This window comes from Centropristis striata, chromosome 12, assembly GCF_030273125.1.
Source record: "Centropristis striata isolate RG_2023a ecotype Rhode Island chromosome 12, C.striata_1.0, whole genome shotgun sequence".
In the NCBI taxonomy this organism is placed as follows: Eukaryota; Metazoa; Chordata; class Actinopteri; order Perciformes; family Serranidae; genus Centropristis; species Centropristis striata.
The window spans coordinates 26,693,940-26,710,009 of record NC_081528.1 but is presented as its reverse complement, the minus strand read 5'-3'; the positions used below and the strand labels follow the sequence as shown (position 1 = coordinate 26,710,009).

Here is a 16,070-nt window from a genome sequence, read left to right as displayed (position 1 = left end):
ATTATGCCTCAGTCAAAATAAAATGTGACTTAGGCAATTTTTTTTAACATGCCTTTGTGACTTAAGCAAGATATAGTAACACTTTATTTTGAAGGTGTCTACATAAGAGTGACATGAGCGTGTCATAAACATAACATGGGATGTGTCATGAACATTAATGACACTTTGAAGTAACATTAATGCTCATGATACTTGTCATGTCATGTTTCTGACAGGCTTGTGTGACTCTTATGTAGACACCTCCAAAATAAAGTGTTACCATATCTTGCTTAAGTCACAGAGGCATGTTCAAAAAATTGCCCAAGTCATTTGTTTGTCTTAAGTTACATAATTTACAAACAGTGTTATTACTATGCCAACAGCCATCCTTTGTTACATCCTTTTTGAGTGAAATGATCAATAAATGTCACATGGTACACTTTTGGTGAAGTTTTTTGTGTTTCCTGCAAAACTTGAAAAAAATGAGTCAGGCGATTATTTTAACAGTGTGCCGATATGTGGCCCTGTGGTAGTGTCGATGAAAAATTGTGGGGCCCTACAGCATTTGAGTTGCCCATCCCTGTTACAGATGAATCGCTGCTGCTGTAGTTACTTCCCCAGCCTGAAGGGGGCGCGTGACATCAGCGTCTCGTGCTCTGCAGTCGGATGTGATTGGTCTGCGGACAGAGAAGATTCCTGAAGGCTTCACGCATCAGCCGGCGCACCGCATGCTGCTACCAGCTTCATGGAACAAGAACAAGGGTGTATCACCGTCCGCTGACTGAAACCCCCTGGAGCTGCTGCTGCTGCTGTCACTTTTAGCACTGAATCATAACTCTGTTCTTCCCTGTAATCACTGTAATCTACACTGTTCAGTTAGCTCGCGAAGATGTCAGTCGTGGGATTTGATGTGGGGTTCATGAGCTGCTATGTAGCGGTAGCCAGAGCCGGAGGGATTGAAACTGTCGCTAATGAATACAGCGATCGAAGTACACCGTAAGTACCACTATTCAGTGTGTTTTGTGTTGTTTCATCTGTCTTGATAGCAGTTACAGAGTGTGAACGAGTCCACTTTTTGGTTCATCATTGTAGTAACTGAAGCTAGCATGGCTGCGTAGCTAGTTAGCATGCTAACGGATTTCACAACAGGAAACTGCATGTGATTGCTAAAGCTAATGCTAGTTGCGGCGGAACCATTATGAGCATAAAGAAACCCCGGTGCCGCTTCACATAGAGAAATTCTTCTTATGGTGACTTACTGTGATAAAATCTTAGAGGTTATCTAAAGATTAATAAATGACCTGCTCAGTCAGGTGATGTTTTTTTTTTTACTGCAGGCATGAATGAGCGCATGATGGGAGGAGGCCGGATCGTGGCTGTCAAACGGCTTGATCAATCCATTGTGCCTCAATTTTAGACCAGTTATCCTAGAAAAAACGGCAAATGCATTTTATGTGCATCTTTATAAGCATTACAAAATACTAATACATGAGATCGCCATGATAGCAATTATTTAACGTATTGTTGCTGGCGGAAACAAGCCCATACGAAGCTTAATCACTGAAAATAAATGTAAAAGAGATGACTGATTTGTGTTTTCTGTTTTTAGAGCATGTGTTTCCTTTGGACCCCGGAATCGATCGATTGGTGCTGCTGCTAAAAGTCAGGTATGTTTACATGAGAGGTGTTGGGACGCTCGATACTTGATCACTGACTGGACAAAAGAGGATCCTCTGTTTCCATATTGTATTCAGTGTGAGCATGAACAGCACTAGGCTTGGGAACAGGATAAGGTTGTCAAAATATCAATACTGCTTCATGTTTAAAAAAATAATTAAATGGTATCAAAAGTAACAAAGTTATAATAAACAGATCTACTTTTAAATGTTCAACCCAAGGCTGCACAAATGAAACAACGGGGTAGAAACTGTGTCTGATGTGTCCAGTGACTTTTCCTGTACCAGCACTATGTGTTGACTGTTTATTAAAAAATAAGGGGGGAAATTATTATATTTTCTTTTGCCATGGTAACGAAAGAGGGATTAAGTATTGTTTTTTTTTTTAAATACTAGTATTGTATTAATGTTTAAAATGATGATATCATGATAACCTAAATGCAGCACACATCAAATTCAGCACCAACATCAAGCAAGTTTTCAAGTCTTGATTGCATAACTTACTTAGGTATGCATATATTTAATAGAAATGTGTTTGTATTTTTTTTTTGCTTTTTACAGGTCGTCACAAACTGCAAGAACACAATCCAAGGGTTCAAGAGGTTTCATGGCAGGGCGTTTTCGGATCCCTATGTGCAACGCCTCAAAAACAGTTTGGTCTATGATATTGCACAAATGCCCACAGGAACAACTGGCATCAAGGTAAGGAAATAACAAGGAACATTCACAGTTAAAGTGATATAATAAATTGTGCAGTAATAGCCCAGACACACTGGTTAAACTTCCTAATTATCCTTGGAAAACTCAATATTTACTCAGAAGACCTGTTATGATACCCATATCTGGTTATTGTTTGGCCAGCCAACCCAGGAAAAATATTGACCTGCTAAATAAATTTGTGGTCGGAGAAAAGACGCACTCTTTAGGCGATCTATATCTGAGTCTATTCAATCAGGGATATTTGTGGTTTAAAACGGTTACTGGTTTCAACTTCACAGTGACTCATCAGGGCAGAGATAATAGAGAGACTGATAACGCCTGGTAATTATTTTTACAGTACACTGGGAGTAGATGCAGGAAGTAGTAGAAAAAAAATATTTTAACAATAAAATCAAAATGTTAAAATAGTATATCTAACAATATACTTTCAAGTCCTATCACACAGCATGATACAGTCCCATAAATAGATGCAATGACAGAAATAGGTTATTAAAGTCTTTTACAGTAAAAAAAAAAGTACATTTTTAATTACATAATTTTTAAGTCTTTTGTGTTTAGAAGACTAAAATTAGTTTCCCTCTGTCTGAAAATTCAATTAATGATCACCAAACGGAGTTTTAATGGTGACAAGCACTAAAAGCTTTTACACAGACAACACTTTATTGCACCCATAACGCATTACATGTGCAGTCTTAAAGTTGTGAAATGTGTGTCTGTGTCATCGCTAGCCTTGCTGATTCAGTGGAAGTATAACGGATACTGTTAGGAGTGACCGAGAGCCGTTACTACATGAAAACATTAGTTACAGCCATCTTAAATGAAGTGTGCATGTTTAAAACTGTGATTTATTTGTCCCAAGGTTGAGGTAGTTATGTTTAATCAATCTATTATTGTTTGAGTTGACATAGCAGGACCAGACCATTTAGATCAGTTAATTAATCTTCTTATGTTGGATTTTAAAGGTGATGTACATGGAGGAAGAGAAGGTGTTCAGCATTGAACAGGTCACCGCCATGCTGCTGACCAAGCTGAAGGAGACTGCTGAGCATGCACTCAAGAAGCCTGTGGCTGACTGTGTTGTGTCTGTAAGTATTGGATAGAACTGCACACTTGATGCCGTCCTGATAAATGGAGAAGCAAAATATGCAGTCCTCGCCACCATAAAAAAGCTTAAATGCTCCACCCACACAGGTGTTTTCACATGTGTTGCCTGGTTACACCTGCTGCCAGTATTATCAGTCCACAGAGTTTAGTGTCTTCATGTCGTTTCAAGCATTGTAACTCCACCAAACTCAAGCCTGACTAATGGTCAAATCATGCATGGAAAGTTTATTTATATAGCACACTCCAGCTTAACTGAAACAGATTATAAAAGGACATTTAATAAGATTCATTAAGTTATTAAAGGGCTAACAGAATACAAGATTAAAATCAAGCTAAAATAGAATTGGAAGTGTAAAATTCAAGAATAAAAGTTACAAGGCAGTGTCAGAAATACATCAGTATTTGGTTTAATAAAAGACGGCTGCAAACAGAATTGAAAAAGAACAGAGAGCTGCAGCGTACCCGCAGTTTTCTGGGAGTTCATTCCAGATAGATGGATAGATCCTTTATTAATCCTTTACAGGTAATTATAGCGTCACATCAGCTTCAAGACGGACATACATGCAAAGTTATTTTTATGCGGTATAAAACATTAAAGCAGTTGGTATAAAATACCTCCTGTATCACTCCGATTTGCACATCGGTGCAATTAGTCTCTGGCTGAAGGTGCTGCTATTGATCACCTTCAGGGCGTGGAGTGGGTGTGCGGTGTTGGTCATGATTGTAGCCGGTTTGTTGAAGGTTCTGGCCTCTGCCACCTGCTGGACCGTCTGTTGTTTAGCCCCGATCGCAGAGCCAGCCTTCCGGATCAGCTTGTCAAGGCTGTTTCTGTCTGTCGGACGCCTTCACCCCAGCAGGTCACAGCAAAAAAGCAGAGCACTGGCCACCATTGTATGGTAGACAGTGCACAGCAAGTGTTGGCAGATGTTGTAAGACCTTGGCCTCCTTTGGAAATACAGTCGGCTTTGTCCCTTTTTGTTAACTGTCTCTATATGGGCACTCCAGTCCAACCTGCTATCAAGCTGCACACCAAGGTACCTGTGGTTGTCCACCACCTCCACCTCAGTGCCCCTGATGGTAGAGTTAGTTGGGTCCTCCTCCTGCCCCTCCTGAAGTCCACAACTATTTCTTTGGTTTTGTTGTGTTGAGATGGAGGTGGTTATGTGCACTCCATGTCACAAAGCTGTTGATTGTCCGTCTGTACTCCACCTCATCTCCCCCTTTGATGAGGCCGACAACAGCAGTGTTGTCAGAGAACTTCGGCAGAAAAGCAGCTCCCTGCATTTTTTGTGCAAAGCAGAACACTGCTGACAACCAGACATCCTGAGAGGTTATCAAAACCAAGCACAAGATCAGAAATGTATTTTGGTCCTGAACTATTCAGTGCTTTATAAACCAACAGTAGTATCTTAGAAACATTTTTTGACAGAAGGGAAGCCGGTCTTAAGACAACAGAACTGGAGTGATGTGATCCACTCTCCTGGTTTATCTCAGGTTGTCTCCCTTTGACTGGAGGCTGGTTATTGAAAACAATAAATAGTGAATCTATTTCCAAATGCTCTTCTTCTGCCACCAGGTCCCCTGCTACTACACTGATGCTGAGAGGAGATCAGTGGTAGATGCTGCTCAGATTGCCGGTCTCAACTGCCTGAGGCTCATGAATGAAACAACTGCAGGTCTGTACTGGAGTGTTTGGTGCAGGGCCTGGGCAAGGATGTGCATGTTACTAATTGTTGACTGCGGCTGCTAAAATGCACACATTGACATTGATTCCAGTAGATGTTTTCTGTCATTAATAATTTAACAATTTTCCTTCCAGTTGCTTTGGCGTATGGAATCTATAAACAGGATCTCCCTGCTCCTGAGGAGAAGGCCAGGAATGTGGTGTTTGTGGATCTGGGCCATTCTGGATACCAGACATCAGTGTGTGCCTTTAATAAGGGCAAAGTCAAGGTGTGTAGCTAAATCAGTATCCTGAACAATCATTATCTATCTACGCTCTGTTTTATACCTTTTAACTCTCTGTTGGCCTTGTGTTTTAGGTTCTTTCCACGGCTTGTGATCCAGAGTTGGGAGGGAAGGACTTTGACGAGGCATTGGTGATGCACTTCTATGAGGAATTTGGCAAGAAGTACAAGCTTGATGTCAAGTCAAAGCCCAGGGCTATGGTCAGGCTTTACCAGGAGTGTGAAAAACTGAAAAAGACCATGAGCGCCAACTCCTCTGACCTGCCGCTGAACATTGAGTGCTTCATGAATGACGTTGATGTCTCTGGAAAACTGAACAGGTAGACCAACAGGAAATGAGTTATCTCTTTAAGTATCCATAATTCTTCACTACTGTCACTTATATTAAATTACGGTTTTAAAGCTGAAATCATGTTCATCTTTTTATTTGCACAAGGGGTCAGTTTGAAGAGATGTGTGCTGACATTCTTGCTCGAGTTGAGGCTCCACTGCAGAGTCTGCTAGATCAAACCAGTGAGTATCATTTCCCCCCCATTGTTTTTTACTGTCTCTCTTATTCATTAAGTTAAAGAAATGTACATATGCACATTTCTCGATTTTGTCTGTTTTTGTTCCATAAGAACTGAAAAAGGAAGACATCTATGCAGTGGAGATTGTGGGGGGAGCTTCCAGGATCCCGGCCGTCAAAGAGAGAATCAGCAAATTCTTTGGGAAGGAGTTGAGCACCACGCTGAATGCTGACGAGGCTGTGGCCAGAGGATGTGCCCTGCAGGTATATGATGACACTTTGGTTTCAAAGCTGGTCCCCACCTCTCACATTGCTCTCCAGAAACTTGTCACATCAGCGCTTGCATAAGCATCTGTTGGTGTGGAAGGGTTGTTTTTAGGTCAAATATTTTTATTATGGCCGCAGCTCTAATTAAATCCATGGTTGTGTCTCCATAGTGCGCAATACTGTCCCCTGCCTTCAAAGTGCGTGAATTCTCCATCACAGACGTTGTTTCCTATCCCATCTCCTTGAAGTGGCATTCTGCTGCAGAGGAAGGTCTAAGGTAAGCAAAAATTAAAATATTTTTTATAATTTCTTGATGTCTTTCTCTTGATTATTGAATAATAATTACAAAAAATTAATTTGTTACAGTGATTGTGAGGTATTTCCTGTGAACCACGCAGCACCTTTCTCCAAAGTGCTGACCTTCTACCGGAAAGAGCCCTTTTCTTTGGAGGCCTACTACAACAGCCCCAATGAGCTTCCCTACCCTGATCCCACTATTGGTAAGCAGCTAAAACCACCTTAGTGATGTCGGACCAGCAGGGGAATGAGACTCCAAAACAAACACTCTGCCATGTTTCTCTCTTAAAATCTTTAATCTTGTTTGGTCCACAAACTCCTGTGAAAAATATCTGGTTTGATAAATGTGACCAAATTGATGAGCCAAAGCAAATTACTGACCTCACCTCCCAAGACTAGCATCAGGAGAGCTGTTTCTCTCTGCTTAACTTTTATTACTCTGTCTTTTTTTCATTCCTTCCAGGTCAATTCGTGATCCAGAAGGTCGTCCCACAGGCGTCCGGGGAGAGCTCCAAGGTGAAAGTCAAGGTGCGGGTGAACATCCATGGCATCTTCAGTGTGTCCAGCGCCTCCCTGGTTGAAGTGCAGAAGTGTGATGAGACAGAGGAACCCATGGAGACAGAGCAGGCCAATGACAAAGATGGAGAGGTACTTCAGCCACACAAGTGTCTTTTTTTTCTTTTTTTCATCATAAACAGCCTCCTGGAATACCTGGACATTTAGGGACTAGTTTTCCAACCATGGAAACACATGGAAATCAGTGAAAATGACTAAATGTCCTGAAAAAAATGTATGTTGTCCTGGAAAACTTTAATTGTATTTTATCCCTGATTCCCCTCATGGGATTAGCTGCTGGGCATAGTAGATCTTAGTACTCTGTAACAAACCTGAGATCTTCAACTTTCACCATGAACCCTGCACCATTTAAAAAGGAGGAATGGAACTGGGGTTGAATGTTGTTCATACTAGACCTAAATTATAAGACTGTTTGTGAGCAAGTGTTGCATTGTCAAGAAACATTCCTGGAACAAAATGTCCTGGAAAGTTCTGGGTAAATGATTTCTTAGAAGAAAAGGATCCCTGGATAAAGTGTCCTTTTAGACAGAGTATAAGATCAGTATGTGTAATACTATTCGTACCTCTGTTTTAAGGTTAATTTTTTTTATTTCTCCTCTGCAGAACAAGATGCAGACCGATCAGGATGAGCAGCAGGGTCAGGGAGATGGTCAGAAAGAAGCAGAAGAGAAGACGCCCCGTGAGAATGAGGAGATGGAGGTAAGATTTTTTTCTGTAGATCGTTTTGTGAGATACAATAGCCCACAATAAATTATGTTTTTGAGAAGTTTATAATGTTCAGTCCTTGTGTATGTAATTGGGATTGGACATTTGAAACATAATATGGAACAACATAACACAGTACCAATAACAACGGCCTAAAAAGATGGAAATTGTAAACAAAAAATGAACTTTAGTTTAATGTAGAGCTAATGCACTGGAATTACCTGCTTGGCCATTCATGTCTTTATTCATTTTGAGTGACATTCCGATGGCTAATCTCTCTTTTTTAGACTACCACAGAGGAGGGCAAAGGCGAGAAGAAGTCCGACCAGCCCCCACAAGCCAAGAAGCCCAAAGTCAAAACAAAAGTGCTTGAGCTTCCGATTGAAAACAGTCCACAGTGGCAGCTAGCTGATGACATGCTCAATCTTTTTGTAGAAAATGAGGTAACTACACTTTCAGCCATCACATACTGTACACACATTACAAAACCAACCCATCCTTAATGACTTGATCTATTTTGAAGTGTTTGGCAGTTACAGTTGCTGTTTGGATTCTCCTCAGGGTAAGATGATCATGCAGGACAAGCTGGAGAAAGAGAGGAATGATGCAAAGAACTTTGTGGAGGAGTACGTGTACGACATGAGGGACAAACTACACGGGCTGCTGGAGAAGTTTGTCAGTGAAACTGTGAGTAAACTGTCACTACAAAGAGATTAAAGCACGGTTCCCTCCAGTCATTGAAAGGTTTTTAAAATATACATGAATAGATATGGTATATTGAAAGTGATTTATTGATATACCATTACTTTGTGAAATAACAGAAATTGAGGTTCTTTTGATATATTTTTTTACATAACTTAAGTAAAAAGGCTGTATTCCCCTTAATGCATCTGTGTCTCTTGCAGTTGCATCATTTTTTGTCTGCCACCTGCCTGAGAAAGTTGTCACACTCAAGTTTGCATGAATGATTGATTGAAGTTGAATGATGTACTTTAACCTTGATCCATGTCTTGAACCATGCCACATTGGGTCCTTGAATTTAATGGTGTTGGGTCTGTAAAAAGGGCCTGAATTTGATTTTTTAAAGGGTGTGGGAACACTGTCAAAGTTTCCATCTTTTTAATCACTGTCCAACAGATTTAGTATTCCTTTTCATATGACATATGACTTACTAATGTGTTTATTTTCAGGACCGAGACGCCCTGTCGTTAAAGTTGGAGGATACTGAAAACTGGCTGTATGAAGATGGAGAGGACCAACCCAAACAGGTGTACATTGACAAACTGGCAGAGTTAAAGGTAACTATTGTTATAGTAAAAGCTTACGCTCCCTGTCACATTTTTGGATATTTGATTGCTCTAACTGATAAATGTACTATTTTGCCGTAGAAACTTGGCCAGCCCATCCAGGAGAGGTATACAGAGGCTGAGGAGAGACCAAAAGCATTTGAGGAGTTGGGAAAACAAATCCAGCAGTACATGAAATTTGTGGACGCATACAAAATGAAGGTAAATTTAAATGCTTTTTTTTTTTTTTTTAAAAAGAAGGAAATTCAGGCATTTAGAAAAAGATGCAAGTAACAATACCTGTGGTAATTATTAACACTAGTTTTGTTATTTCCCTTTGATTTCCAGGAAGAGCAGTATGACCATTTAGATGAGGCTGATGTCAACAAAGTGGACAAAGTGGCCAGTGAGGCAATGATGTGGATGAACAGCGCCATGAACCAGCAAAGCAAACAGAGCTCAACGTTGGATCCTTCCATCAAAGTAAAAGACATTCAAGCAAAAACAAGGGTGAGTGTCCATTAGAACATCATAACACCAAAGTACTGAGGAAAGCCAGTAGAATGCAGAACATTTAAAATGGAAAACCCCCTTCTTATTAAAATTAAATTGCTTATGGCAGCTAGATTTACTCACATAAGAGTTATACCATCATGATCTCATTGCTGCTCATCCTGATCGGTCTGTATCTTGTTCTGCCTATAAATAGTATTCCACTTTTGGGGGACATTTGGATGTCATGTGTACACATTTTAAGCTTTTCTTGCATTGTTCAAGGCCTTGCTCTTAGTCCCAACTCTTCACATTTGGATGCTTGGTCCTGATCCCTTGGCGTCACTTTGTAACACACTCTGTCGCCCTATGAGACTCCACTATGGTCACAGTTTTAAGCACATGGTTACTGCTTGTGAATTTTAACAAAACCACTCAGTTATGTTTAGGAAAAGATCATTGATTGGGTTAACATGAGAATATTTGTTCTGTTAATTAAATTACATTGTATTCAATTAGTCAACATTGACTTTTGGTTTCACATGACCAAAGAGCAGCAGCCTCCTGGGGGAGAGTGGAAAATGTGTAGTTCTAACACTTAAAATTACTGCAGAAATTGGCATGTTAAGTACCGGTACACACCATTAGGTGACACCAGGCTGTTCATGCAGCTGTTATAACTCCTTTTTTTTATAACCACTTTTTCATCACATGTAAGTGATGCAACATGAGACTGAGATCAACTATCAATCTCTGCCTTTATTTATTGGGCCAAGAGGAATTTGTAGATCTTCCACACACTGTATGTCTCTTAACAGAACCATTTTATCGTGTTGTCCTTAATCTTCCAGGAGTTGTTCTCCGCTTGTAACTCTGTTGTGACCAAGCCCAAGCCCAAGGTGGAGCTGCCCAAGGAGGACACTCCTGCAGAACAGAACGGGCCTGTCAACGGACAGGAGAAACCCCAGGAGGAAACTGCAGACAAGGGAACGACCGAGAACCCCACCTCACAAACCACAGAAAATAAGCCTGAAATGGACCTTGATTAAAGCAGTCTAACGTCCCCTCCCCCAAAACAAAGCTGAATGGGAGCTGGTTGTTTCAGATTGAGATGCAGCCTGGGTGTATATCAGAGCAGGTAAAGTGTTTCAGGAACTGCACTACACAGTCAAAGCAGGCAGGGTGATTAGCACACTGAGCCCAGCTCCTGGTGGTATCTCTGTCTGATGACATAGCATGCCCTCTCTCTTTCTGGATGACATAAATCAAAAGCCAGCCGCAATAAGCCTGTTTGACATTGAGCGCTGTACACATAATGGTATTTATTTCTGTTGTGTGCCCTGTAAGTGTTCTGGTCTGTGTCACAATATGGTTTTAATAAAGTTATTGAAAATCATTTGTACTGAATCACTAAAAGATGCCCAAGGCTTCACAAAGGCTTTGCTCCTGTCCAGCTACCATTAAAGATGAAGGTCATGTCCCTGGTCATACCTAACGTCTTGGTTTTTGATGACATGAGCAGGAGTTTACATTCAACATATGGATTGTTTTTTAAAATGAGTTTTTTTTTTTTTAACTCAACATTGTGTAGGCAAACAAATAAGCCCCTTCTAATTTTAATAGGTATTAGTAATTTTGCCCCAACTTACATTATGTGAATGTTTTTTCTGAGTATTAAAATTTAACAGTGAAGTTGAACTTTTTGTAAATCAATATTTATTTAGAGTTAGAGGTAGGGTAAGAGATTTATGAGCTCTGTATTTCTAAAAACCCTGTTATGGAAATGAGAGCTAACTTGTTGGGTTAAACTTGTATGGACCTTGGAATAATTAAATGTAGCAAATAAAATAATTAGCACAAGAAAATGCAATGACTGCAAGTAACACTTCATCACAACATAAAACCAAGAGAAAGGGGCTAGTTTGAAGTTCATTTCAGAACATGCATCAAATATTAATTTATGAATTATTTCGCTTTCATTTAATGTATACATAGGCTAAATAAAATGCTGATTCTGAAAAAACAATAAAATAAAAAATAAAAAAGTGAACTTTTAGAATCCCAGAGAATAAATAATTTCCCTTAATAACTCATGAAATAACTAGCTAGCTTGTACAAATACCATCTGTTTATGATCTAAAAATATATATAAACAGATGGGATTTTTACAATATGTATCTTTATGGGAAAAATATTAACCTGAAAAGGTGAGAAAATTGAGTTAGATTCAATAATTGTTGAAACAGAAACCGAGACATTTTACTAAACATGTAGCTAGCTACTATTTATCTTTTGTTGCGAGGCAGCCACTTTTAAACCTCTGAAGTCCAGGAGATTTTGGTTCAAATTTGTCAACTTCCTATGCATTTATTTCTGTCTCTGTTTAGCATCTTTCAGTCTGTCCTTACATCATATGCATGGCTCCTTTTTCTCGACACAAACTTGGCTATTAGTCAGATTTTTCATTTTATTTTAATTAAAGTATAATCAAAAATCAAGCAATCAAAAGTACTTTATTCATCCCCAAGGAGAAATTCAGTTAGTCTGGTAGAATCTCTTGAAGAATGAGAACTTAGCAAATTTATGCAAAAACAGAGAGCTACCAAACTTTTGCTGCTGCTCCATTAAGCGCATTCTGGAACATAAAGCTGCCAGGAACCGAAAATACAAACAAAAGACACAGGTGTCTTTGAAAATGTACCTTTTTTTAAAAACCATTTATACACACAAAAACAGCAGAAAAAAAATAAAAATAATAATAAAACTACAAAACAGTCTATTTGCATGTAAATTAAAAACAGTAATAGTTTTCATTGTAGAAAGAAAATTCACATTTTAAAAATGGTCTAGAAACATAAATGGCACACTGTGGAAAGCTCCTATGATTGTACTTTCAACTGGCTTTCTCAGCTTGTCTACATATCATATATAAATAAAGTTATTACTGTAAATAAAACGTGTATTTTCAATAAATAGATGGACTCCAGAGGGTTAATGTTCTGCTGATTTCCAGTGAACGGTAATATTAATATCAAATGCTTGCTTTCTTCACATTTAGCTACATAACAGTTACGTAGATTAAACATAGGACTGCAAAAGCTGTAAACCACTCGATAGAGCTCCTTTATTTCATTTAAGGACGCTTACGCTCAGTCGGGCGGTATATTATGATTAGTTCTCTGGCAGCTAGCTCGCTGGCTAACATTAGCTGATGTTCAGTAAACGTCACCTCCGCGCGGAGCGCAGTTTGATCCTACATCAGAAATCACATGATCCATCCAGATCCTGTCTGCTGCGAGTAAAAGCTACAGATACTCCAAGGTAACACTGTGTACAATAACTATTTTCTTTGTGTTTTGTTAGGATACAAACAGCACAGGGAAAGTTTTCCTCACAGTGCGCGGTTGCGTCAAAGTTGATTTTTTTGTGTGGCTTGTTTGTTGAGCAATCCTCATGCATTAACAGTTATCTCATTTTACTGTCGCTGGATGATACAAAGTTAGTTACCCTAATGAGTCTAAAGTCTGATTGAGGTGTGTGTTGCCCTGAATTACTTCGAGTCTGAGCTTTTTTCAGACAAGCAACCCGTTCCTCTTTTCTTGCGTGTTTTCTCCAGGACGATGAAGCTGATCATCCTCAATGACTACGACCAGGCGAGCGAGTGGGCTGCGAAGTACATCAGAAACAAGATTTTACAGTTCAAATCTGGCCCGGACAGATACTTCACCCTGGGGCTTCCCACAGGTGAGTGTGAGCTGACAACTCTGCACAACTGTGTTTAATTGTTTAAAAATGTAGTGCTGGGGATCCTGTAACAGATGCAGTTAACGTGAACAATAGTTTCTCCACGTCTGCTGATTCAGTGTCAGTGGCGGAAATGCCCATCACGCGCTTTACTCAAAACATGAATGGAAAAGTGCTCAAATTATACATAAATATGAACAGGTATTATTATCGTTATCTTATATGACAGTATAAAAGCTCTGATATTCTAAATGTTTTAGCTTGCCCATGTACGTTGTGAGTTTAAAATTAAACACTACTTAAAGTGTTTGTGAAATTATATGTTTTGCATGTAAATTCTGTATTGCAAAGAGCCAGTACAACCATCATATAAATCTAGTGGAGTAAAATATACATAATCTATTCCAAAACAAAGAAGAGTAAGGAAAGGAAATTGAAACAAAATGTCTTGTATTACTGTTCTGTACTGTATGTACAGTACTTTCCCACTGTTACTTTCGCTTTGTAAGTTGTTATCTCTCTTCAGGAAGCACCCCCCTGGGTTGTTACAAGAAACTGATTGAGTTCTACAAGAAGGGACAAATCTCATTCCAGTATGTAAAAACATTCAACATGGATGAATATGTAGGTAAGTCTTTTTTTTATTTTTTAATCTCCCCACATAAAATGCTTACACATTGAGGAAAGCTGTAATCTTGACTAATAAACTGTCATAAAATCCTGTGCAGGTCTGCCCAGAGATCACCCAGAGAGCTACCACTCCTTCATGTGGAATAACTTCTTCAAGCACATAGACATTAAAGCAGAGAACACCCACATCCTCGATGGCAACGCTGCTGACCTGCAAGCAGAGTGTGCAGCCTTTGAGGAAAAGATAACAGCTGCTGGGGGGATCGAGTTATTTGTCGGAGGTCAGGAGGTCACAGTGCTGATATTGAATACTTCATAACCAACCACACATTGCAGTTTTGTCCTCAGTCCCTTTCTGGTATCAGTCAGTGTTATAGTAATATTTAGACTTCTCCTCCCGTCCTGTCAGGTATTGGACCAGATGGACACATCGCCTTCAATGAGCCTGGTTCAAGTCTGGTTTCCAGGACTCGGGTGAAGACCCTGGCAAAGGACACTATCATGGCTAATGCCAGATTCTTTGATGGGGATCTCTCAAAGGTGCCCACCATGGCACTGACTGTGGGAGTGGGAACTGTCATGGATGCAAAAGAGGTTAGAACCTAGATGAATGTTTGCCATTTGTCCTGTTTTGTGGGGTTTTTTTGCTTCTACTTTATGTTTCTTCAAAATTTCAAACATGCCATATGTTAGGAATGATCATTTTTCAGAACTTTTAATTGCAGAAGAGGGTATTGCTAAACTATCTTGTCATCTTCCTGATGCACCAAAAAAAACCCAGATTTCAAGTTGCTCAGCCACACAGGCCAAAGGTCACATTTTCAATTTCTTCACAGGTCATGATTCTCATCACTGGGGCACACAAGGCTTTTGCTTTATACAAAGCTATAGAGGATGGTGTGAATCACATGTGGACAGTGTCTGCGTTCCAGCAGCACCCACAGACTGTTTTTGTATGTGATGAAGACGCCACTCTGGAGCTGCGGGTCAAAACTGTAAAGTACTTCAAGGGTGAGATGAAATCACAAAGCTACAGTGCCTAAACTACTATATTTCACTGATATTGCATTCAAACAAAAACATTTGAATATTTGCAAACCAGGCATGAATCACAAATGCCTGAAAACATGTTGAATCTTGCTGACTCTTGCTTTTTCTTTAGGGATGATGCATGTGCACAACAAGCTGGTGGAGGCACCTCCCTCAATATCAGAGAAGAACTGAAGAGATCTTGTCCAAGCTTTGTGGATTCATGAGGCATTTTTCAAAACTTAACACTCCAATGATTCCCTTTTCTTCTGGTGGAGGTGCATTGTTGAACATCAAGCAGTGCTTGGAGTTAACCTCAACTAATCATAGAAATCAGGTGATGGTATTGTGCAGGCCAATCAGGTTTTCTCACGATTGTTCATACAGCTTTGCTTGTCATTTGTTCTTTTTAAAATAAAGTGCATTTAATTTGTAATATCTGTGTCTCTGCATGTGATTGGGAATAGTTGAGGTTGTGGTAATCAGTTTGTTCCTCCTGTCACATGACAATGCGGAACAACTAGTGTGGCCTTTAAGTGCTCCTTGTAAGTGTCTATTTCAGAGTTGTTTATTCCAGCAGTGGAATATAACTAGGTACATTTAATCAGAGACATGCACTTAATTAGGCTTCAGCACACAGTAACTATATTTATATATAATACATTTCAGAGACAAATGTTACTCAACTACATTTATCTTATTGCTATAGTTAGTGGTTACGTTACTGTTGATGACTATAAACAAACAATATGATCATATCGAAATATGATGCATTGTTAATTAATTAATTAGCCAATGATACAAAGTTATTTTCCACACTTTGATGAAGTACAGTAAGTTCTTGTTATTTTACTGTTCAAACTTTTAAGTACAATAAGTGAATAATAAAGTTTTGATTACAGTGCTTTTATTTGTTTCAGACTATATTTGACATTTTGGTATTTCTGCCTTTGCCTGTTCATACTAGGTGTGTTGAGATATTATGGTATTGACAATAATTGATTTAAAAAAAATAGTTTATATAATTTTAATGAAACATGATAATATTGTGTTAATCATTCAGCAGTTAGGGTTCTATGTTTATCATTAA

General features: G+C 39.2%; 2 protein-coding genes across 3 annotated transcripts; both read left to right on the top strand.

The window, feature by feature from the left end:
- Positions 1–661: 661 nt before the first annotated feature.
- hspa4b (heat shock protein 4b) lies at positions 662–10,973 on the top strand. The gene is made up of 19 exons (XM_059346678.1): positions 662–975; positions 1,589–1,646; positions 2,217–2,357; positions 3,338–3,460; positions 5,056–5,155; positions 5,299–5,432; positions 5,522–5,766; positions 5,883–5,959; positions 6,067–6,218; positions 6,392–6,498; positions 6,588–6,721; positions 6,982–7,166; positions 7,698–7,793; positions 8,087–8,242; positions 8,361–8,486; positions 8,990–9,097; positions 9,188–9,307; positions 9,434–9,595; positions 10,429–10,973. The coding sequence occupies exons 1-19, from the start codon at positions 869–871 to the stop codon at positions 10,624–10,626; spliced, it is 2,529 nt and encodes an 842-aa protein (XP_059202661.1). The 5' UTR covers positions 662–868; the 3' UTR covers positions 10,627–10,973.
- A 1,654-nt stretch (positions 10,974–12,627) lies between these two features.
- On the top strand, positions 12,628–15,416 carry gnpda1 (glucosamine-6-phosphate deaminase 1). 2 transcript variants are annotated; one of them, XM_059346205.1, is made up of 7 exons: positions 12,628–12,898; positions 13,194–13,321; positions 13,848–13,949; positions 14,050–14,232; positions 14,361–14,545; positions 14,788–14,962; positions 15,114–15,416. In XM_059346205.1, exons 1-7 carry the CDS (start codon positions 12,789–12,791, stop codon positions 15,173–15,175), a joined length of 945 nt encoding a protein of 314 aa, XP_059202188.1. In that variant the 5' UTR covers positions 12,628–12,788; the 3' UTR covers positions 15,176–15,416. The 2 variants fall into 2 exon arrangements, with proteins under 2 accessions (XP_059202188.1, XP_059202189.1); XM_059346206.1 differs by lacking the exon at positions 12,628–12,898 and adding an exon at positions 12,926–13,110.
- Positions 15,417–16,070: the final 654 nt, after the last annotated feature.